At 42.6% G+C, this 25,155-nt stretch overlaps 1 protein-coding gene across 3 annotated transcripts in view; it reads left to right on the top strand.

Annotated features, from left to right (window-relative positions):
- LOC132830565 (transport and Golgi organization protein 1 homolog) overlaps positions 1 to 25,155 on the top strand; it is a 112,291-nt gene that overhangs the window by 68,387 nt on the left and 18,749 nt on the right. For all 3 annotated transcript variants that reach the window (XM_060848362.1, XM_060848372.1, XM_060848381.1), the window contains 8 exons: positions 370 to 422; positions 1,136 to 1,226; positions 2,452 to 2,590; positions 8,232 to 8,333; positions 10,388 to 10,448; positions 11,260 to 11,295; positions 14,499 to 14,566; positions 18,147 to 18,271. In XM_060848362.1, coding sequence (XP_060704345.1) covers positions 370 to 422; positions 1,136 to 1,226; positions 2,452 to 2,590; positions 8,232 to 8,333; positions 10,388 to 10,448; positions 11,260 to 11,295; positions 14,499 to 14,566; positions 18,147 to 18,271 — 675 coding nt within the window. The remainder of the gene's footprint in view (positions 1 to 369; positions 423 to 1,135; positions 1,227 to 2,451; positions 2,591 to 8,231; positions 8,334 to 10,387; positions 10,449 to 11,259; positions 11,296 to 14,498; positions 14,567 to 18,146; positions 18,272 to 25,155) is intronic.

The following is a 25,155-nucleotide window of genomic DNA, read 5'->3' on the forward strand; positions in this document are numbered from 1 at the left end:
TTGCAACATTTAAGATATCTGGATAAGTGTATGAATAGCAAGGGTTTGGAGGGATATGGGCTATGTGCTGGCAAGTGGGACTAGATTAGGTTGGGATGTCTGGTCAGAATGGACGAGTTGGACTGAAGGGTCTGTTTCCGTGCTGTACGTCTGTGACTCTTTTGTATATCCCTCAGGACGTTTGCCAGACTCCAGGGCCCCACTTTTGGATCCATGAGGTTACCTAATTACGTTAGAGTTATTCATTGCATGCAAGATGCATTTAGAAGCTTGGGATGCATATGTTGTGTAAATACATTTTTTTCCTATATTTTGTCACTTCCAATTTTACTATGTCAAATAACACACTTAAATGTGTTCTTTCTTTAGACAAAAGTAAAAGGGTAAAAATGAAGATTCAGCAAATGATGGATGTTTCAAGGGTAAGAGGGCAAGTGTGTGTGTGTGTGTGTGTTTATTTAGGATGGCAGCTGTTTCTGGATGTATGGGAGTGTTACTTTCATTTCCTGAGGTTTCTCTCGCACAATGCAATTTGCGCGCACCAACGTCTGCAAACAGTTAAAGTTTACTAAAGCCTGTGCAAGCTAGGTGACTGCCTTTGACGCGCTTTGCAGATGTGCGAAGTCGAATCTAAAGAGACCCAAAATAAAGAAAACACATCCCCTTGGTACAGGTCAGTTGGTAATACTCACAGATATTCTGGCCACCACCAACCCCCCCACCCCCCACCATAACCGCATGTCATCCCAGGTACAAGATAAGATGAGGCCATCCTCTGAAATAGTGTAAATGCCCTAATCCTGGGGAATTGTTATGCAGACGATTTCCTGACTCTGATTCCCCAAGGCAATGTTGGTGTGATATACTTTAGTATTGGAGGATGGCTATGAAAGCATTGGAAGGGACTGAATGAGAGTTTAATTTGGTAATAGCAGTAGAGTAGTAGTAAATGGCTGTCCAAATGAAGTGTGAGACATCCACATTCTTGTACGAATGTCACTCCACCACTTACTTCCAGAATGTTTAGCTTCTGGAGAAAAGCAGTATACTTTAACCCTTTAACATTAATGTTCAGAGAGAGGGTACAATTTAATCTTTTAACATTACAGGAGTGTCATTCTCTCTTCAACTTAAGGTACAAACCACCTTGAAAATCGTTGAAGAAGAAAAAGACCATTTCCAAGCCAAACTGACAGATGAAATAAAAGCTAGACATGAACTGGAAGGTAAGATATTGTTCTTGTAGACGTTAAAGTGAAAGTTTGATGCCCAAACAATTTTGGGGGTTGGTGGAGGAAGGGGAAGATGCTAAATTTGCACAACATGGTTCCCATTTATTCGCAGAGCTGAGGCTAGATCATCTCAGCTATATTTGGCTAACTCGACAAGAGAATTAGCAACTTTCTGTTCTGGTATCCACTGAAAAGGGTTTGTCTTATACTTACGGAGGTAGAACTTGTGGTTGAAGTTGCTCTGTAATTTAAAATCTACACCTGATTTATTAACTATATTTTTGGGTATTATATCCATTTCTTCAATCTCTGTGAGCATCTTAATTCAGTGAAACTATATCACTTCCAATTGACTATAGGTAGGTCTGTTTGTCCAGAAAAAGAAGAAAAATCACTGAAGTGACTAACCTCTCCTACACATTGGTAAGAGAACCCAACAGGTGGACAATACTATAGTTGACTAGTCTCATGTTGATGAAAAACAATTTTGTCAGCAACCTATAATAGATCTGATTCCAGCTTTCCTTGAACATTTCCCAGGTGTCAGTTACGCTACAGACCTGCATGAATCCTGGATTAGGCTGCCAGCTAATTCTACATAAGAGTAAAGATGAAAAGCAGGCAATGACCTCCTTACCATTCTTTTTTTAGCCACTCATGGAATTTGGGTGTCTCTGGCTAGACCAGCATTTATTGCCCAGATGGCATTAGGAATCAACCACGTGGCTGTGGGTCTGGACTCATGTGTAGGCCTGGCCAAGTAAGGGTGACAGATTTCCTTCCCTCAAGGATATTCGTGAACCAGATGAAGTTTTCCGACAATTGACAACAGTTTTATGGTTACCATCAGACCCTTAAACCTAGATTCTTTATTGACTTCAAATTCCACTGTCTACCATGGCAGAATTTGAACCCAGTTCTGGAACATTTGCTGAGTTTCTGGATTACTGTTCTAGTGATAATATCACTAGGCCATTGCTTCCCCAAATGTAATTTCTTGAGAGGAAAAAATAAATTGTCAGCCCAGGCCCACTGGAAGGGTAGTGAATCTTTTTTTTCAAAAATAGCTCTTTCTTACATCCTTCAACCATTGAAGGCAGTCAAGATTCCCACTGTGTTGCCAAGAGCTGTGCATCCTGTGAAAAGATTGCTATGATGAAAAAGATAAAGTGACCTATCAAAACTAACCCCACACATTTAATTCACCTTCTTCATCTAGAACAAATTAAGCAGCTTGAACACAACTTTGTAGCCACTACAACAGAGAAGTCGAGGCTTGAGAATGAATTTAAAACCATGCAACAGAAGCTGGAGATCCTGTCTGAGCTCTACCATCAAAAGGAGATGGCCCTGCAGAAGTAAGTCGCTGATTTGCTTAACAGGAGCTTGCCTTCTCACTGGAGGAATGAGGGGCAAATTTGTACTGTTTGCTTTTGCCAGGCTACTTGCGTGTTTGCCGTACTACATGTATCTACTGTGGCAGAGAACATCATTTTAAGGTGAGTTGGGTAAATACTTATAAAGGAAGGATATAAAGGGATGCAGAGCAATAGAATTAGATGTGTTAACTGAAATTTAATTAGTATCCACTCTGTTCAATGGCTTCTGTTATTTTTAGCTTTGAAATTTCTACCTATGTTCACCGAGACTTGATTTAAAAAATGAAGAAGACTTATTTATTGAGTGACCTAATGACAAAGAAGAGTTTTTGCCTTCCTTTATGAATATGTTCTGACAAAAGCAATAGCTGTCACCAGCACAGTTGGACTGATTTGAGAGTTAGGACGCAAAATGAGAAGCTGAAAGTCCTAGAGTTACTGAGTTGAGCAGTGTGCGTTTGAAAAATCTGACTTGAAATTTTGATGTTTCATTTCAGTTTCACTGACCTGTGTACTCATTCTTTTATGTTCTAAGGAAAGACCCAAAATGTAAAATCTAATTTCTCTTCACAGATGCTGCCAGACCTGCTGAGCTTTTCCAGCAACTTCTGTTTTTGTTTCTGACTTGCAACATTCACAGTTCTTTTGGTTTTTCTTTAAAGTTTTAACTTCTGAACTGAATTGTTGGATGGAAAGGGAACAGAAATTGACTAACTTACTGCTGGTAACAACCTCATTATGTTCTAATCTGATAAGATTTAAAGTTGGAAGGAGCAATACTGATTTTGCGAAGAGGTTTTGCTGAATATTATCTGCTTAGTCATGAAGTAATCATGCGGTCACATTGTTATTCGGGAAGTTAGTGATAAGGCGGAAAAGTTAACGAATGGCTAATCACTATATATGTGACAATACAACGAAGAAAGAGGTGCAGCAGCCCTGTTGTGAGATACTGGTTTGTATTTCCAATACATTCTTGCTAAATTCTCACAATTAGCCAACCTGTGTAGGAAAATGACAAATTGAGGAATGTGTTGTGCCATGTGACAGCAACATGTCTGCAGCCAAGTTGCTTGGGGTGATCAAGCATGAGGAAATGGAAGAAGATAAGTGGGATTTCATAACCATGCATGTTTGACAACCTCTTGTTAGGTTGGTGAAGCTCTGCACATATCTTGTAGTATTGACACTATTTACTGGACCCAGATTAATGAATATTTAAAAAAGCAGGTTGACTGTAAAAATTGACTTGTAGAATATTTCAATTACACCCTCAAAATATTAGAACTATTGTTGAATTTCAGTAAATTACAGTATTGGGAGGTTAGCACCAGTGAATTCATGGGTAGGTGATGATGTTTGAGGCACACCTTTCATCCCATACAAACTTTCCAAAATGCACACCTTCCAACAACACACAGCTTCTGCTAGGATACAGTCCCATGTGTTCCTCATTCTGTCCACATAGAGGATTAGGTATAGTACGAACACGTTCCCTCTTTCTTCTTGAACTACAAGGCCTAATGTAGCTGCTGTGAATGAAGGCAGGTACCTCAGCAAAATTGAAAATATACAGGGATCATTCTTGTCATTAGTGTCTATACCACATCCCAGCTATGTTCTGTACACAAAAAAAGACAAATCCAACCCAGTCAAATTACCATCTCTTATGTCTCTCTCGGCCATCAGTAAAATGATGGAAGCTGTCATCAGCAGCGCTAAGAAGCAGCACCTGCTCAACAATAACCTGCTTATTGACGCCCAGTTTGGGGTCTGCCAGGGCCACTCAGCTCCTGACCTTGTTACAGCCTTGATTCAAACATGGACAAAAGAGCTGAATTACACTGGTGAGGTGACAGTGAAAGCCCTTTACATCAAAGCTGCATTTGACTGCTTGTGGCATCACATAGCCTGAGCAAAGGGCGGCCCAGTGGCTCAGTGGTTAGCACTGCTGCCTCACAGCACCATGGTCCCAGATTCAATTCCAGCTTCGGGCGACTGTCTGTGTGGAGTTTGCACATTCTCCCCGTGTCTGCATGGGTTTCCTCCGGGTGTTCCAGTTTCCTCCCACAGTCCAGAGATGTGTAGGTCAGGTGAATTGGCCATGTTAAATTGCCTATAGTGCTAGGTGCATTAGTCAGAGGGGAATGGGTCTGGGTGGGTTGCTCTTTGGATGGTTGGTGTGGACTTGTTGGGTTGAAGTGCCTGTTTCCACACTGTAGGGAATCTAGTCTAATCTAATCAAAGCTGGATTCAGTGGGTATCTGTGCTGATTGGAGTCATACCTGGCACATAGGAAGATGATTTTATTTGATTATTACTGTTGCATGTACCTAGATACAGTTAAGTTTTGTTTTGCGTTCAGTACGGTGGCTCAGTCATTAGCACTGCTGCCTTGCAGCGCCGGTGACCCAAGTTTGGTTCCAACCTCAGGCGACTGACTGTGTGGAGTTTGCACATTCTCCCTGTGTCTGTGTGGATTTCCTGTAGGTGCTCCAGTTTCCTCCCACAGTCCAAAGATGTGCAGGCCAGGTGAATTGGACATGCTAAATTACCCATTGAGTTAGGTGCATCAGTAGGGAGTGGGGAATGGGTCTGAGTGGGTTACTTTTCAGAGGGTCGGTGTGGGCTAGTTGGGCTGAAGGGCCTGTTTCCGTACTGTCGGTAATCTAATCTAATCAATACACAGTACAAAAAGATAATAGAACAGTGAGGAATACAAATGTTACAGATGCAGGGATGGGTCCACAGAGACTGAGATAAATATTTATATTTGAAATTTGAGAGCTCCATTCTGAAGTCTAAAAATGGTGGGAACGAAGCTGTTCTTGAATCTTTTGGTCCATGTGTTTAAGCTTTTATATCTTCTGTCTGCCGAAAGAGATTATTACCATGGTGGGAGGGGTCTTTGATTATGTTGACTGTCTTTGTCCTTGTAAGGCAGCAAGAAGTATAGATTGGTTTACATGATAGACTGGGCTGTAGTTTCTTGCGGCTTTGGACAGAGCAGTTGTCATACCAAGCCATGATGCATCTGGGTAAAATGCTTTGTATGGTCCTTCTATAAAAATTATGGACATGCCAAATTTCCCTAGGTTCCTGAGGAAGTAGAGGCGTTGTTGTGCCCTCCTGACCATCGCATCAGTGTGGGTGGACCAGGACAGATTGTTGGTGACTGTCACTCCTTAGAACCCTCTCGACCAGTTCCACCTCCGCTCCATTGATGTGGATAGGGGCGTGCTCTCCACCTTCTTGAAGTCAGTGACCAGCTGTTTTGTGTTGCTGATGTTGTGGGGGAGATTGTTATCTTTACACCATACCACCAATAACACTTTCTTTCTTGTATTCCGTTTTGTCATTAAAATCCGGCCTACAATAGTCGTGTCATCAGCAAACTTGTAGAAAGAATTGGAACAAAATTTAGCTACACAGTCATGAGTGCACAGGGAATTTAGTAAGCGGGTGCATACGCATCTTTGCAGGGAACTGATGTTGAGGAGTGTCTGAGAGGAGGCACTGTTGCCTATTCTCACTGATTGCAGTCTGTGGGTCAGGAAGTCAACGATTTAGTTGCAGAGGGCAGAGCAAAGACCTAGATCTGAGTTTGAAGATTAGTTTGGCTTCAATTATAGTGTTGACTACAGCTCTACCTTCAGTGTGCCGGAACTTGGCACAGGTACCCTTTTCTTTCAGATGTTCCAGGGATGAGTGTAGGGCCATGGAAATGTCATCTGTCATATGCTGTGGTTGTTGGAGGTCAGTTATTTCAGCTCCAGTATATCTCTGCAGGAGTTAGACAATGTTCAGCACCATTCGTAACTTCTTGAATACTGAAGCAGTCAGTGTTCAAAGACAAGATCTGGCCAACGTCCTGGCTTGGGTTGACAAGTGGCAAGTAACCTTCTCGCCACACATGCCAAGCACTGATCATCTCCAATAAAGAGACAATCTAACCATTCCCCAGTGACATTCAGTGGAATTACCACCACTCAATATCAACATCTTTGGGGGTTACCATTGACCAGAAACTCAACTGAACTTCTCACATAAATATTGGCCAAAAGAGCAGGCCAGAGATTAGGAATACTGCAGCAACTAATTCACCACCTGACTTCCCAAAGCCTATCACTGTCTACAAGGCACAAGTTTGAGTGTGATAGATTACACCCAACTGCCTAGATCAGTGCAGCTCCAGCAAAATTCAAAAACTTGACACCATCCATGACAAGGACAAAGTGAGGACTACAGATGCTGGAAGAGTCAGAGTGTGGTGCTGGAAAAGCACATCCAGTCAGGCAGCATCTGAGGTGCAGGAGAATTTATGTTTTGAGCATAGGGCCTTCATCTTTCATGATGAAGGGTTTGTGCTTGAAATGTCAGTTCACTTGCACCTCAGATGCTGTCTGACTGGCTGTGCTTTTCCAGCACCACACCCTTCGACCATCTGTTAAAAAGTTGCCTGCTTGATTGGCACCACATCCACTCCCTCCACTACTGATGCTCAGTGGGGGCAGCATGGTGGCTCAGCGGCGAGCACTGCTGCCTCACAGCGCCGGGGACCCGGGTTCAATTCCCGCCTTGAGCAACTGTCCGTGCCTGCATGGGTTTCCTCCAGGTGCTCTGGTTTCCTCCCACAGTTCAAAGATGTGCAGATTAGGTCAATTGGCCATGCTAAATTACCCATAACGTTTGGTGGGTTAGTCAGGGGTAAATATAGGGGGGTGAGTTTCCCTTCGGAGGGTCAGTATAGACTTGTTGGGCCGAAGGGCATGTTTCCACACTGTAGGTAATCCTGTAATCTAGTAGCAACCGTGTGTACTATCCACAAGATGTACTGCAGAAATGCACCAAAGATTCTTATACAGAACTTTCCAAACCTGTGACGGAAATCAACTTTTTTGTTCAAATTTGAATGAAAGCTGTAATGAGATCATGAGCTGAGTGGTCCTGGGAGAAGCCAAACTGGGCATTAATGAGGAGGTGCTCAATGATACCACTGTTGATGACACCTTCCATCACTTTACTGCTAATCAAGAGCCAACTGATGGGGTGGTAATTGACAGGTTGGATTTGTCCTGCTTATTGTGTACAGGACATACCTGGGCAACTTTCAACGTTGCTATCTATTACTCCCTTGCCAACCTTCATGCTTCCTTCAAGTGTTGTTCAACGTGGAGGGCGAAGGATTAAGGGAGGACGATATTTGGCAATCAGGTGTTTCCTTGCCAATGTTTAATCTGAAGACATGAGACGACTTCAGGTCCAGAGTTCCTGTTTAGGATTCCTATGGCAACTGTATACCACTGCAATACCTCTGCTGTGTCTGTCCTGCTGGTGCAACAGCAAGTGTCTAGTGATGGTGGTGTCTGGGGTTATTCTGTGGGTAAGATTAAGTCAGGCTTTGCTTGATTAGTCTGAGAGAGAGCTCTCCCAATTTTGGCACTGGCCCTTTGCTGTAGGTCTGGGATCACATGTAGACCAGAGCAGGTGAGGATGGCAGATTTCATTCCTGCAGGATATTGGTGCCGAATCTGTTTTTGAAAACCGTTGTGATCATTGGTGGCTTTGTGTCCTTTTTATACCAGAGTATAACCTGTTTACTATTTTCTACCCTTTATAGGAGGTTGACTCAAGAAGAGTGTCAGCGTCAAGAGAAGGAACTGAAACTATCTGCAGCTGATGAAAAAGCACTCCAGGCTGTGGAGGAAGTGAAGATGTACAAGTGAGGAGTTATATTATTTTCATCTCACGGTGGGATGCCCCATAGTAATCTCATAAATCACAACCGTGAATTATCTCAAAATGCTTGTAGCCAATTAAGAACTTCCTGAACTGTAGTCACTTTTATGTGAGAAATACAATAGCTAATTAAGCGGAACCAGCTCTCATTAACAGCAGTGAAGTAAATGACCAGTTAATCTGCTTTAGTGAAATTGGTTGAGGGGTGAAAATTGGAAAGACCCTGGCTACTTGCTATGGCTGTTTTGCACCAACCTGGGAAAGTAGGTGGGGCCTCGGGTCTTCCCTGAAAGAAGCCATTAAAATATGTTCAAGTGTCTGGAATGAGCTTGAACTCTCAACTTCTGATTTATGATTAAAAGGCACCGGAGAATGCTCAGTAGTTTTAGTGCAAGTGTTTATTAACAGCGTTTTTAGTAGTAATGGTATCCACTCTATTTTAACTAGACATGATGTAATGCTAGTTTTGGTGCACATTAAAATATTTTGTTGCCATTAGTTTGAATTGGATTATCCCTTTTGTGTTGTGCTTTCGCATTAGGAAACAGCATTGTTTGTTTAAATCTGAGATTTGAGGTTCTTGGCTACATCACATGTCTATTATTCTATGCTGCATTGCCTTGTAGTCAAAAGCAGTCACTCTGCAACTGTCATTTCAAATTGTATGCAAAGATAAGTGTATCAGTGTGTCTTGATGTTTGACATTAATGCTTTCTTTTTAACTGAATGAAATTTGGAGTGAAGTTTGAGACCCAGTTCAGTAGATGTCAAATCACTAATCTCATTTCACCTAATCCTAGTTACAATTTTGACATGATAAAAGATTGCAGTGTAGAGTGTTATATTCACCTTCCCTGCATATCTTGGCTCCATTGTGTCATCTATTTTCAAGAACACAATCCCAAGTTTTCTTGCCTGTCATAATTTCACACCATTGGCAAGTTATCAGTCCTGGCCTGCCTTTCACCCTCTGTAAATGTGAAGTCATCTGAAACTTTGCTGTCATCAAGTCTTATTCACCTACGAACCTTGACTTAGATTGCCTCCTGATTAAGCAATGGTTCTTTTTTAAAATTATTTTTATTTCAAATCCTTTTTGACAAACTTTTCTATAAGCTTCCTTGATCCCTCTTTATAACTTGGGCAGCACGGTGGCACAGTGGTTAGCACTGCTGCCTCTCAGCGCCAGGGACCTGATTTTAATTTCCACCTCGGGCAACTGTCTGTGTGGAGTTTGCACATTCTCCTAATGTGTGTGTGGGTTTCCTCTGGGTGCTCTGGTTTCCTCCTACAGTCCAAAAATGTGCAGGTTGGGTGAATTGGCCATGCTAAATTGCCCGTAGTGTTAGGTGTAGGGGAATGGGTCTGGGTGGATTGTACTTCGGCGGGGACTTGTTGGGCTGAAGGGCCTGTTTCCACACTGTAAGTAATCTAATCTAACCTGATCAAAACTTCCTCAGGTTTTGCTCTCTGTGCTTCTAATTCTGGGTTTTTATTTTCTGATTTCAATGTGACCATAATTGACATGCCTCCAACTGCCAAGCCCAATACACACACAATCCCTCTCTAAACCTCCTTTACAACTTCTTAAAACCTGCATCTTTGACTAAGCTTTTAGTCATCTTCCAAAATATCTCCTTAGCTTTGCTCAATATCAAATCTTGTTTGTTTACAACCCTCTGAAGCATCTTGGTTCATCTCACAGCATTAAAGATGCTATCTAAAGTTGCTGTTCCACTGTGTTGCTTCTGCCTCTGAGCCTAATGGACTTTGTTCATTCGCACACAAATATTAGAACTGTTGAAGTTTACTGAAGCCATGGCCTAGCAATATTGACCTTGCTTTCTTTGACGTTCAATTTGTGAAACTTTCAGCATGTTTTAGAAATTACTGTCCTCTCTATGCCTTGAAGCTTTTCATGCTGCTATACTATGCCTGGAACCATTTTTTTCTTATGTACCTTCCCAGCTATTGTGTTTGCTTAAACTGAAGAAATTCATTTAGCTTTGCTAATGATCTTTCGTTTTGAATTATTAGACAAAGAATTCAGGAGATGGAAGAAGAGCTGCATAAAACGGAGAGATCTTTCAAAAATCAGGTAATGGGAAGATTGTCCTGGTGGTTCTGTAATATTGAGTGATTATTGTTCAGTCTTAAGACATCAGGAATTGGGGTAGAAGTAGAAATCATTTAACCTGCTATGTTCAAGCTGTGGGGGAAGCAGTTTGTGCCTGAGCCTATCCAGTCTCTGTCCACAGCTAAAATGCTGAGAAGAGCTTGAACTACAGAAAAACCTGGCAAGCAAAATGATCATCTCAGTGAACCTTCTAGACTGGGGCCATTGAACAACTATCCCAGTTTTTTCTTTTTCACTCAACCTGTAACAATGGATCAGTTAGCAAGATTCTAGTTGTCACATATGTAACATAGATAATAGCTTTAATAATAAACATGCATTCAAGAAAGGCCAATAATATTAACAATTGTTTGAGTTTTCTGAGGTAGTTGGGAAGAATGTTAATTTGACAACAAGTTTCCCAAAGATTTCCCTGAAACTCTCATGGCTCTTGTTCTCATCTTATTATTTTTGCCTCCTTTTGAAGTTACATAATTGTGCTGCAAGAAGTTGGATCCTTTAGGAATGACTGAACAGCGTTTGTGGCTTTCTTTCCATATGTTTTATGGCTGTAGCTAGTGCCCTTTGCTATTACAATGATATTTCTGAATGCATAGTGAAGATGGATAGCAGTTCAATCACTTCTGTGTGGGGAAAAAAAATGCTGCTTTTGTGTTTTTCTCTCTTTAATGTAATTTATCTATGGTGAATTCCATATGGATGCTTTCATTTCAGATTAACATTTTACTGTTGCTGTGTTTTTGTGTAAATACTTCCCAAATTTATTTTCCAGATTGCTGCACATGAGAAGAAGGCTCATGAAAACTGGGTGAGTGCGGATGTTTGAATTTGTTACCCCAAGTCAGAACCAATGTATATAGATTGAACCAATAACTCTAGGTTATATTTTTTGCTTTTCTTTTCAAGAAAGGATTAATCTGTAATAGCTGCTTGGTTAGAGAGATGCTGTTCTGCTTGGATAGTATTTAGCTCCTGTCTAAAATCGCAGTGCATTTGAGTGATTTTATCAGAATATATCCTCCTCTTGATTCCACTGAAATTTATCCAGACAGCCCTATCACTGCTCCCTAACCTCCTTTTTATTTCTTCCTTTATTAATGACCATGCCTGTGCCTTATTTCTCATTTAGAGCGCAGAGGGAGACCATCTGGCCTACTCCTTCATGAGAATATTCGAATCCTGCAGTTGTGTTTTATTATTTTAAATATGTTATATTTCCCCCAAGTACTTGCTGTGAAGAATTTCATGGTCCAGTAATCATCTGTGGAAATGAATTTCTCTGAATGTCTCCTTACTTGAAATAGAGCATTTAATTTGCCTACTTTATGAAAACTTGATTAAATCTCTTGACCCAGAGAGTGCAGGAGGGTATGCAAAGAGCAGCACTAGGCATACCTAAAAATGAGTTGTCAAGCTGGTGAAACTACCAAGCAGGAGTAGTTGCATTCCCAACAGCATAAGCATCAAGTGATAAAGCCAAGCGATCCCATAACAAACAGATCATGTCTAAGCTCAGCAGCACTGTCACACCCAGTTGTGAAAGGTGGTGGGCAATTAAACTCGTTGGAGGAGGAGGCTGCACAAATGTCCCCATTCTCAATGATGGAAGATCCCAACACATCAGTGCAAAACATAAGGCTGAAGCATTCACAAGAGGGCCACTCAGCTCTTGACTGCATTAAAGCTTTAGTTCACACATGGACAAAGAGGTGAGAGTGATGATCATCAACATTAAGGCTGCATTCAGTGGTGGGTGGCATAAAGGAGACCTAGCAAAACTGGAATCAATGGATATTTGTTAGAGTCACAGCACATAGGAAGATGGTTATGGTTGTTGGAGGGCAGTGATCTTAACTCGAGACATCTCTGAGGGAGTCTCCATATTCAGTGCAACCATATTCATCAACAAGTTTCTCTCCATCCTAAGGTCAGCAATGACTGCGCACTGCTCAGCACCATTTGTGATTCCTCACTGAAGCAGTCCATATTTGAAATGCAACAAGATCTGGACAGTGTCAAGGCTTGAGATGACAAGTGGCATATAACGTTCACACCAAACAAATACAAAGCAATGACAATCTCCAGTAAGAAACAACCTAACTACTGCCCCTCGGCATCCATTGGTGTTGCCATCACTGAATTCCCCACTATCGATGACCTTGGGTACCATTATCCAGAAACTCATCTGGACTTGCCACATAAACACAGTGGCACAAGACCGGTTCAGAGGCTAGGAATACTATGGTGAGTAGTTCACCTCCTGACTCCCCAAAGCCTGTCCATCTACAAGGCACAAGTCAGGAGCGTGATGGAATATTTCCAATTTGCCCGGATGCGTGCAGCCCCAATAACACTCAAGAAGCTTGACACCAACCAAGACATAGCAGTCCGCTTGATTGGCACCACATCCAGAAGGATCCACTCCTTACGACATCAGTGTTCAGTAGAATATAGCAGCCTTTGTTGTCATATGATAAGTTTGTAATGTCACCTCTTTGCACCATCTTTGGTACAGGATACATAGGTATTGATACTTTGTGTTGTTATAGAATTGTAATAGCAAAAAGTAGTAGATTGGCATGGGAATACAGCGTTTAAAAAGTCCAGAATCAGAATAAAAAGTATCTTTTAAAGTACTTAAGTTATAATCCTTTTTCACGGAGTCCAAGCCCACGAAGCTTCAGAATGCGAGGCCTCACTGCTTCCACATACTGGCATCTGTCCAGGACCCGTACAACAGAGTGGCCAGGGCTCACTCTGCTCCCACTCTGGCTCCGTCCACGACTCCGCTCCCAGCTCAGACTCGCTTCCGGGACTCGGCCTTTGTTTGTTCTGCTTCCACATGCAGGCTCTGGCCGTGACTCACTCCTGGGACTTGGCTGGCACTCACTCTGCTCCCGCTCCAGGCTCTGGCCATGACTCGCTTCTGGGACCTGGCCCATGCACTTTCTGCTCCTGCTCATGCCACTAACTGTCTTTCTGTGGCAGGCTGGTCTCAGACTCCGATCTCCATTCCCTCCAGCTAAGGGTATTTTAAGACGTTAAACATTTGGGCATTGGGGGAAAGAAAAACTGCAGCAAGAAGGGGGAAAGAAAAAGAAAAGAAAAGGAACTGGTGAGCAGAGGAGCTTTGGCTACCTCCTGTCATCTTACCTGGAAGTTGCAGCATATCTACAGGCTTCACCTAAGGTCCTCAGACAACACTTCCAAACCGACTATTACTTCCAACTAGAGCCCAAGGGCAGCAGATACATGGGAACATAACTACCTGCAAATTCCTCTCCAACCATTCACCATCCTGAATTGGAACTATTTCACTGTTTCCTCACTGTCTCAGGATCAAAATTCTGGAATTCTTTCCCTCAGGGCATTGTGGATCTACTTACAGCACATGGACTGCAGTGGTTCAAGAACGCAACCACAGTGCTGACCAGCCAATGACACCATATGTGCAAGTGAATTAAAATAAAATATTTGATTAATACCACATGGGTTTGCAGTTACCTGCTTTCTGTTGAAAAGCTGGATTTAGTCACTGTTTTGGAAACACTCCCTGAGTTCCTTTATTTTTAAAGCAAACCCTTTGACATAGGCAACACCCTGACCGATCTGAGAATTAAGATTGCCAGTTCAGGGTTTTTGTTGCATCTCCCAGCCACACAACCAACAACTTCTCACTCTAAATAAAATAGTGTCCCTTTTCTGAAATCTGTCTCTGTGTGCAAGCTGACAAGATTCAACTATACTTTAACAATATTTAAGTTCTGTACTGTCAAGCAATATTTATAAATTATACAACTTTTATCACAAATGGTTTAATGTTTGTCATTTAATCGAAACTAAATTATATCAGAATATGTAAGTTATCTGCATCTTAGTGCCTCAGTTATTTGGCTGCACATGAAGCATTACAAATTTACATGGACAGTTTTCATTAAAATATTGGAATAATTTACTGTTGGAAAAGCTGAAAAACTGATGGCATTAAAAAAAAATTCTAATTTTTAACAGCTAAGTGCACGTTCAGCTGAAAGAACGCTCACTGAAGAAAAGAGGGAGACTGCAAATTTGAGGCAAAAGTAAGTAATATATTTTGTAATTGTCTGCAATGCTTCACTTACACCTCAGATCGATCTGTGCAGCATGGGTATGTTTTGAGTTTGCTAACATAATGAATATGGCAGTGTCTATAGATGTTGCCCATGTGGACCTCCGAGAATCTTTAATGTTACATACAAGAGATTGCTAACAAAACATGTGGGAATTTTGTGAACTTGGTAATTGTTTAAGCAACAGGAAGCGAAGACTGAGGAGAATCAGAATGTGTGACTGGAAGCCTGTTTTCCTCAGGCTTCTGTCTTGAGTTCTCTGTTTTGTCGTATTTATCAACAAGTGGAGTGAAGCAGTAGGTTGTTGTGCAGACAGATTTTCAGAAAGCAAAGTAAGTTGTGTAGATGTGAACAGGAAGTTACAAAGAGCCACTGATTCATAAAAGGGCAAAACTATGACGGATAGAGTTCACTGTGTGAGGTTGTAAAACTGAGGTCATCCACTTCAGATCTGAGAAAGACGACTGAGAATATTTTACTAATGGTGAGAGATTTGGACCTGGAGAAACAGAAATCTGGCTGCCATCAACAAAAATTAATAAGATGCAGAACATAGGGTCAAGACTTAATGAATATTAGCTTTTATGTCAAATGTGTTTGAATTTAAAATTGTGCAAGTGATTTTAAGCTGTGAAAAGTGAAGCAACAATGTACAGAACCTTTGTCGGACTCCATCTGAAATCCTGCGTTCAGTTTGGACTATAATACTTTTGGAAAGGTCTGTGCATGTGGATGGCCGTAGCATAGATTTATAAGTGTGACACTGAGGCTTAAAGGTTTAAATTGTACTGTCTTTGGTAGTATGGTGGTTAGTATCCCCACCTGTCACTGGGAGGTTTAGATTCAATTCCCTATCGGGGAGGACCCAAGCATTTGGGGGCAGCACGGTGGCTCAGTGGTTAGCACTGCTGCCTCACAGTGCCAGGGACCCAGGTTTGATTCCAGCAATGGGCAACTGTCTGTGTGGAGTTTGCACATTCTCCCCGTGTCTGCATGGATTTCCTCTGGGTACTCTGGTTTCCTTCCACAGTCCGAAGATGTGCAGTTTAGGTGAATTGGCCATGCTAAAATTGCTAATAGTGTTCAGGGATGTGTAGGTTAGTGCACTAGTCAGGGGAAATGTTGGGGAATGTTACTTTTCAGAGGGTCGGTGTGGACTTGTTGGGCCTAATGGCTTGTTTCCACACTGTAGGGATTCTATGGTTACTTGCCCTTAAACGTAGATGGTTGGTACTTTAACCAAGTTATTTAAAATAATTGAGGGATTCAGCACAAAAATTATAGGAAGAATTTCCTTTGAGAGATGGGAACAAGGCCACATGTTGTACATAACAGCTAGCTGATTCAGGAGTGAAATCAGGATAGAGGATATCATATGAACATACAAAATAGGACCAGCAGTAGGCTATTTGGCACCTTAAGTTTACTATGCCGCTTGATAAGATCATGGGTTGTCTGATTATGGCCTCTTTTCCTGTTAACTCTTGATTTTCTCTTCGAGTTCCTTGTCAGTTAATAATCTGTTTAATGAAACAAAGTACTGTGGATGCTGAAGATCTGAAAGAGAAATGGAAATTGCTGGAGAAACTTAAGCAGGTCTGGCAGCATCTGTGAAGAGAAAACAGTTAACATTTTGAGTACAGTGACCCTTCACAACTGATAGTAGCTGGGGGAAGATGGCATTTATACTGATAGGAGGAGTTGGGGTGGAGGGTAAGGGAGTGAGTGAATAGATGGAGATCAAGCCCAGAGAGAGAAAGATAGATGGACAACAGGCTGGCTGATAGTAAGCCACGAAGGAGAAAAGCTGATAATGGGGACAATGAGTTGGTGAAAATGGGTTGGCTGTCCTGAAAGCAGCCCATGTGATGAGAATTCATGGGTTGTTGGGTGGGTGAAAGGCATGGAAGGAAGTGTTCAAGCCCGAAAATTGTTGAACTCCAAATTGAGTCCTCAAGGCTCAAGTGTAAGATGAGATGCTGGTCTTCCAGCTTACGCTGAGTCTCTCTGGAGCACTGCAGCAAGCCTGAGACACAAATGTTGGCCCGGGATCACAAAGCTGCATTGAAGTGGCAGGCAACTGAAAATTCAGTAATTTTTATGGACAGAATATAGGTGTTCTGTAAAGTGGTCAACCAGTCTGCATTTTGTCTCCCCAATGTAGAAGAGACTAGGTTGTGAGCAGGGAATACTGTGGACTAGATCTTTTTGTAATACAATCCCTACAGTGTGGAAACTGGTCTTTTGGCCCAGCAAGTCCACACCAACCCTCCAAAACGTAACCCTCCCAGATCCATTCCCCTACCCTATTACTCTACATTTACTCCTGACTAATGCACCGAACCTACATATCCCAGAACACTATGGGCAATTTAGCATAGCCAATTCACCCAACCTGCATATCTTTGGACTGTGGGAGGAAACCGGAGCACCCGGAGGAAGCCCACGCAGACACAGGGAGAATGTGCAAACACCACACGGTCGCCTGAGGCTGGAATCAAACCTGGTCCCTGACGCTGAGAGTCAACAGTGCTAAACACTGAGCCACTGGGCTATAGATTGATTGATTGGTTGAAGTTCCGGTATGTCCAGATAGTGAGGAGGGAGGAAGCAAAAGAGCAAATGTTGCACCTTCTGCAACTGCGTGGGTAAGTGTGAGCAATGGAGGAGGAGTGGACCAGCTTGTCCTGGAGGAACGATCCCTGTGGTATGCTGCGAATGGAGAGGAAGGGAACATACATCTGGAGGTGGCAGAAATGGAGACTCATGATCCTTTGGATGTAGATACTGTTGGGGTGGAAAGTGAGGCCTGGGGGAACTTGTCGCAGTTGTGGGAGGGCAGAAGTGCAGAAAATGGGTCAGATACAGCTGAAGGCTCTGTTAACAATGGCGGAATCCTGAGGATAAAGGTGGATCTTTCTGAGGCCTGCGGAAATCCAGATGTGATGGAAGTGGAGCAACTGGGAGAATGGAATGTAGCTCTTACAGGAAGCAGCGTTTGAAAACCTGTTGTTCAGGTAACTGGGAGTCGGTGTGTTTCTGGTGTAGATCCTCTGAAATGGAAACCAATGTTACTGAAGGGAAGGGAGGAGATGGAGATGGACCAGTTGAAGGTGAGTACATGATGAAAATTGGAAACGAAAATTGACCAGCCTTTCCATTTCCAGAATGTGAGAAGGAAGCAGTGTCTATGATCTGAAAACAGTGAGAGGAATTGAAGGAGAAGTTGCTCAAACTGAGAATGAGTTTGGCCAGGCAGAGGAGGGATGTGATGGCTGGTTGAATAAACAACAACATATCATTTTTCTTTCTGTCTAGCAAAGGTGTATTGGAAATGTGGAATTACTGTTCCAGAATTCAGTGTGCTAGAATATAGCTGTGTAGGTTGTGATTCAGTGGATATCGTATTTTATGAAAGGTAGGTACGTGAAATTGAAGTATAAATAAGATATACGCTTATTTCATCACGCATGGATACAGGGATTTGAATGATCTATACAAAAATCAAATATTTATAACAGAATAAATTGCTTGCATTTTACCATTTCAGGATGATTGAATTGAACCAGAAACTCTCCCAGGTCCAAAGACCTTCGATAATTAAGCCAATGCCAGGTAGACCTGATATTCATGGGCCCCCAGGAGCACCCCCACCCCTTGGGACAGGGCGCAGAGGTAAGGAGTTGTGTGTCTACTCTTGAGCAGTTTTGGGATATTAAGGTTACTTTAGACCATTTCATCATTCAGTTCTCTGAATTTCCTTGTTTGATATACTTGGTAAAGTTTTTTTCTATTAAATTCCCTGAAAGGTTTGGATCGATATGTTCATCATGCCACAAAGATGTTTTAAGAAAATGTGTTAATTATGACATAAATCAGAAGGTCCCAAAGTATTTCCATCATAATTCAAAGAAAACTCAAATAACTAAAACTTCTTAGAATTTTTCATAGAAGGGTGACTGCATGCAGTACCTTCTAAGTATCAGTCTGCTGAGAACTGCTTCCAATAAATTTATATCCATTTTAAAATAAGGAGATCAATGCTATGAATCATATTTCAGCTGTGATACCACCCAACGCCATAAATAACAGAAGTGTGCCCTCCATATGTTGATGTTCAATCCCTTTTCACAATAAACAACAGCATTCTATTAGTTTTCCTATTTCTTATACCTGCATATGAAGTGTTTTACAATATGTGCACTACGACACTCAGATCCCTCTGTACCAGAGCTCTGCAACCCCTCAAATTTCGGTAATATGCTTTTTTATACTTTTTGCCAAAATGGATAATTTTACATTTTGCTCCAGTATTTGCCAGATCTTTGCTTATTAACTAACCTATACAGATAGCCCCTGCTATCCGAAAGTAGAGCATTCCCAGGAAACCTTTCTTAAGCCAAAAATGGCATAAAGTGAAGGTGCATGATTTAAATGGGAAAAAGTATCGCCATTTTTCGTAAAAGCGAAAATCCTCTTCGGATTCCTGAAAACAGGTACTCATGTAGGTCTTTCGTAAAAGTGAAATTGTGTAAAGTGAACACTCAAAGTGGAAATGCCTGCATCTCTTTGTGGTCTCCTTATATCCTATTTATAACTTGTTCTTCTATCTATGGTGTCAGGCACATTTAACAACGATACCGTAGGCCCTTTTGATCCAAATTGTTTAGATACATTGTAATGGGATTGAGGCCCCAACACCAATTCTTGTGGTACACCACTTGTTAAATACTGCTAACATCAAAGTTACGTATTTATAATATCCCTCTTTTCTGTTAGCTCATCAATTCATGTTAATACATTACCTGCTACACCATGAGCTTTTATTTTCCTCAGTAACTTTTGAGGTGGCGCCTTTTCAAATGCCTTATTGAAATCTAATTCGAACAAGTCTGTCTTGATCCATATCACCTCTTACCTTGTCAAAACTAATTGGCCCATAGCTTCCTGCTTTGTCTCCTGTTCTGAATAAAGGACCAATTTACTAATTCCAGTGGAATCTTCTCTAAATTTAGAAAACTTTTAATTTGCAAAAACGAAGTGTCAAATATCTCATTAGCTACTTTTGTCAAGCCCCTAGGACAAAGTCAGTCATTACAATGGTTTGCTCTGTCCCACGTGAGTTCCTCCTTCCTGATTGATCAGTTGTTACCACTTGGACCAGGCCCGACACCATAAATCGTTTTTTTTTTAAACAGGTGCCCAGACCGTAACTTTGCTATTCGCTTTAGGTAAGCGTATAGAGGATATTCCCAGAGTGAATTAGCTAATTTGACTGCCAGGTTTTAAACAAACAGAATGTATTTTAAAAATTACGGAATGAAACACCAAACAGAAAATAGAAGACTGGATAACTTATCCAATCTAAAAACCCGACAGATTATCCTGGCCTCATGATGCTGTTCCGAAAATACTTGCAACAAACCCCATAAATAGTTCCCTTAGCACAAAGATTAAAAAATGACACAAAACGCTTACGAATTACAAACTTAGAAGGGCAGGAGTCGGGGGGAGAGAGCTTCCAGTTTCAGTTGCGACCCTGACTCAATGAACCACTGAACTGAACTGACTTGCACAGCTGGACAGCTGGCTATGCCCCTTGATTATACCTTTTATTTTTAAAGACATAAAAGCCCGAGGCTGGAGGCATTGTTTGTTGGGTTTAAACAAAAAGGGCCCCAATAAACAGTTCAAACCCATCCTAGTTGGACCCTGGCCAATTACTCTCTGGAAAAAAACACTCAAGGGCACAGTAACCTTGTAAAAGGAAGAGGTATGTCACACCTGATGAAGGAGCAGCGCTTTGAAAGCTCGTGCTTCCAATTAAACCTGTTGGACTGTAACCTGGTGTTGTGTGATTTTTAACTTTGTATACCCCAGTCCAACATCTGCATCTCCAAATCAGTGCTTTTTATGCAGTGAGGTGTCATCTGCCTGGGACACGCTTGTTCCCTCAGTCACCACTGCAGATGTCAGATTGGTCTTGCTGTGAGTCAATACAAGAAAAACGACGGGCCTGGACGGAGCCCCCGGCCAAGCACTTAGATCCCGGGTGGACCAGCTGGCAGAGATATTCACAAACATCTTCACCATCTCCCTCCTACAAGCCAAAGCCCCCACCTGCTTCAAGAAGACCACCATCATTCCAGTGACCTCCATAATCATGAAGTGCTTTGAGAGGCTGGTCATGATCCACATCACCTCAAGTCTCCCAGCCTGCTTTTATCTCCGACAATTTGGATACTGATATAACGGGTCCATAGCGGATGCTATTTCCCTAGCGCAGCACTCATCCTTGGAACATCTGGGAAACATCAGATTCCTGCTCAACAACGACAGCTCCATTTTCAGCACCATTATCCCCTCCAGACTGATCTCAAAACTCCAAGACTGAGGTCTCTGCTCCGCCCTCTGCAACTGGATCCACAGACCACAATCAGTGAAGTTAGACAACTGCTCCTCCTTGATAATAACCCTTAGCACTGGAGCCCCCTCAAGTATGCGTCCTCAGCCCCCTACTGTACTCCTTGTGCACCCACGACTGTGTTAGTAAATTTCGAGTGCCATCTGCAAGTTCGCTGACGGCAACCCCATGGTAAGATGGATATGTAACAACGACGAGTCAGAATACAGAAAGGAGATTGAGGACATGGTGCAATGAGATCAACTTCTGTCTCAACATTAGCAAAACTAATGAATTGATCATTCACTTCAAAAAGAGAGGAGAACACACCACCACCTACATCACCGGAGCTGGGGTAGAGTGTGTCAAGTTCCTCAGAGTAATGGATAACAGATAACCTATCCTGAACTTCACACACAAATGCGACAGTCAAGAAGGCACAACAATGCCTGCTATTCCTCAAACGGCCTGGTATGGTAACTACTCTGCCCAGGACAGTAAGAAACTACAGAAGGTTGTGTGCAACCCAGACCATCATGGAAGTCAACCTTCCATCCATGGACTCCATTTATACGGCCCATTGCAATGGAAAGGCTACCAACATCGTAAAGATCCATGGCACCCAGCACTGCTTTCCTCCAACCTCTTCCGTCAGACAGAAGATACAGGAGCTTGAGCATACACACCAACAGGTTCAAGAACAACTTCTTCACTGCTGTTATTAGACTGCTGAGTGGGCACTAACTTCAAATAATGCTGATCTTGCCCAGCGCACCTCTGTGTGATGTAACTTGTATGCTTCTGTCTAGTTTTTTTCAACTCTATGATCTGTATGCCCTTGCTTTGATATGCCTTTACTGTTCGTAAACAAAGCTTTTCACTATACTTAGGTGCATGCAACTATCAATCAATCCATCAATACACTGCCCTCATCTCGCATTCCCAAATCTTGGCATCCTTGTCTTTCATCCTGATAGGATCATGCTGAATTCTGATCACCTGATCTGAAGTATCCCCATCCCTGCACCTGGACTGACTTTAACCTTGTTTGCCAGTTCATTTTAGCTAGCTTCTGCTGTCATGTCACCTCTTTACTTAAGTTTAAAATGTTAATTTTGGACTCAGTTCTAAAACTGAATGTAAAATTCACTCACATCATGATCACTGCCTTTACTGAAGTTATTAGTTAATTCTATCTCATTGTGCGATAACAGGCCAAGTATAGCCTGCTTTCTGGTCATCTCCAGAATGTGCTGTTGGAAGACATTATCCCACAAAGCTTCTATGAATTAAACACAGCTAATGCACTCCTCGTCTGAGCCACTTCTGCCTTTCTTTACTCCAGTCCTATAAAGATTAAAGTTATCGCCACACCGTACTTCTTCCTTTAAGCTCTGTCTTACTCTACAGTTACTGTTTGGAATCTGTACACCTCTCCCACAAGTAATTTTTTGGTTTACTCATTAAGATACATATTGTCTACCCTTCCTGTCTCTCTCTCTTTATCATTTCCTGTATTAATAGTGTATTGCTTCTCTTAATATTTTGATTTATCACATCTTCCCAAATTTGATCATTTGTTTCCATGACTTTGCTTAAAAGCTCTACTTCTCTAGTTAGCATACCAACAAGTTAGCTCGTTAGAACAGCAGCCGTTGCATGTTTCAGGTGTTGACAGTTGCGTTGCTCTGGTTGCCACTTTTTCTAGCATTGGTGTGAGTGCTCCACAATTTAGAACCCATTTCTCCTGAAGGTTAAGCCTGTTTTGTTTAGAAGAAAGAAGGATGAGCAAAAATTTGACTGAGGTGTTTAAGGTCATGAGTACACTGGACAGTGTAGATAGGGAGAAACTGCTCCCATTTATGGAAGGATTGAGAGCAAATGGACACATTAATTGTGTGGCATAAGAAATCGATGTTATGAGGAAAAACATTTTCAAGCATTGAGTATTTAAGTTCAGGAATGCACTTCCTGAGAGTGAGATGCAGATTGGTTCAGTCAAGGCTTTCAACAGGGAGTTAAACAGTTATCTGAAAAGGAAACGCGTGGGTTTATAATGAGATGTCAGGGTAGCTGCAGTAGGTAAGTTGCTTCCAGCCACTGATGCCCTCCTATGCTGCAACAGCTCTGTGATTTTGTAAATTGAAAAGGTTAGAATAGTCATCAGATTTCTATATGTATGAACTATAGAGGAGAATCATTCTAGTGTGCAATTTTTGCTGATGCTTTTCCACTTGAAGACAGGGGCATCAGGAGCATTTGAAACATGCTTCCCTAGTGTTGTGACCCAAACAAACTATAAATTTACAAAAATAAATGTTAAGGTAGGTGAACTTGCAGCGTGGGTTGGTACCTGGGACTTCGATGTTGTGGCCATTACAGAGACGTGGGTAGAACAGGGACAAGAATGGCTGTTGCAGGTTCCAGGGTTTAAATGTTTTAGTAGGATCAGACATGGGGGTAAAAAAGGGGAGGTGTGGCATTACTTGTCAAAGATAGTATTACAGCAGTGGAAAGGACGATGGAAGAGGACTTGCCATCTGAGGTAGTTTGGGCTGAGGTTAGAAATAGGAAAGGTGAGGTCACCCTGTTAGGTGTTTTCTACAGGCCTCCTAATAGTCCTAGAGAAGTAGAGGATAATATTGCGAGGATGATTCAGGAAAAGAGTGAAGGTAGCAGGGTGGTTGTTATGGGGGACTTTAACTTCCCAGATATTGACTGGGAGAGCTATAGCTCGAGTTCATTAGATGGGTCGGTGTTTATCAAATGTGTGCAGGAGGGTTTCCTGACACAATATGTAGACAAGCTAACAAGAGGTGAGGCTATACTGGATTTGGTTCTAGGTAATGAACCAGGCCAGGTATTAGACTTGGAGGTAGGTGAGCACTTCGGGGACAGTGACCACAACTCGGTGACTTTTACTTTAGTGATGGAGAGGGATAAGTGTGCGCCGCAGGGGAAGAGTTATAGCTGGGGGCAGGGAAATTATGATGCAGTGAGGCATGACTTAGGATGTGTGGATTGGAAAAACAGGCTTCAAGAGAAGAACACTAATGAGATGTGGGGATTGTTCAAGGAGCAGCTACTACGTGTCCTCGATAAGTATGTACCAGTCAGGCATGGTGTAAAGGGCCTTGTGAGGCAGCCGTGGTTTAGTAAGGAATTGGAATCCCTTGTGAAAGGGAAGAAGGCGGCATATGTAAAGATGAGGCGTGAAGGTTCAGTTGGGGCGATAGAGAGTTATAAGGTAGCCAGGAAGGATCTAAAGAGAGAGCTAAGAGAAGCGAGAAGGGGACATGAAAAGTCTTTAGCTGGTAGGATTAGGGAAAACGAGTAAAAAATGAGGTCTGCAGATGCTGGAGATCACAGCTGCAAATGTGTTGCTGGTCAAAGCACAGCAGGTTAGGCAGCATCTCAGGAATAGAGAATTCGACGTTTCGAGCATAAGCCCTTCATCAGGAATAAGAGAGAGAGAGCCAAGCAGGCTGAGATAAAAGGTAGGGAGGAGGGACTAGGGGGAGGGGAGATGGAGGTGGGATAGGTGGAAGGAGGTCAAGGTGAGTGTGATAGGCCGGAGTGGGGTGGGGGCGGAGAGGTCAGGAAGAGGATTGCAGGTTAGGAGGGCGGTGCTGAGTTGAGGGAACCGACTGAGACAAGGTGGGGGGAGGGGAAATGAGGAAGCTGGAGAAATCTGAATTCATACCTTGTGGTTGGAGGGTTCCCAGGCGGAAGATGAGGCGCTCCTCCTCCAGCCGTCGTGTAGTTGTGTTCTGCCGGTGGAGGAGTCCAAGGACCTGCATGTCCTCGGTGGAGTGGGAGGGGGAGTTAAAGTGTTGAGCCACGGGGTGATTGGGTTGGTTGGTTCGGGCGGCCCAGAGGTGTTCTCTGAAGCGTTCCGCAAGTAAGCGGCCTGTCTCACCAATATAGAGGAGGCCACATCGGGTGCAGCGGATGCAATAGATGATGTGTGTGGAGGTACAGGTGAACTTGTGGCGGATATGGAAGGATCCCTTGGGGCCTTGGAGGGAAGTGAGTGTGGAGGTGTGGGCGCAAGTTTTACATTTCCTGCGGTTGCAGGGGAAGGTGCCGGGGTGGAGGTTGGGTTGGTGGGGGGTGTGGATCTGACAAGGGAGTCACGAAGGGAGTGGTCCTTGCG

Source organism: Hemiscyllium ocellatum, chromosome 3 (genome assembly GCF_020745735.1).
Source record: "Hemiscyllium ocellatum isolate sHemOce1 chromosome 3, sHemOce1.pat.X.cur, whole genome shotgun sequence".
Classification (NCBI taxonomy): Eukaryota; Metazoa; Chordata; class Chondrichthyes; order Orectolobiformes; family Hemiscylliidae; genus Hemiscyllium; species Hemiscyllium ocellatum.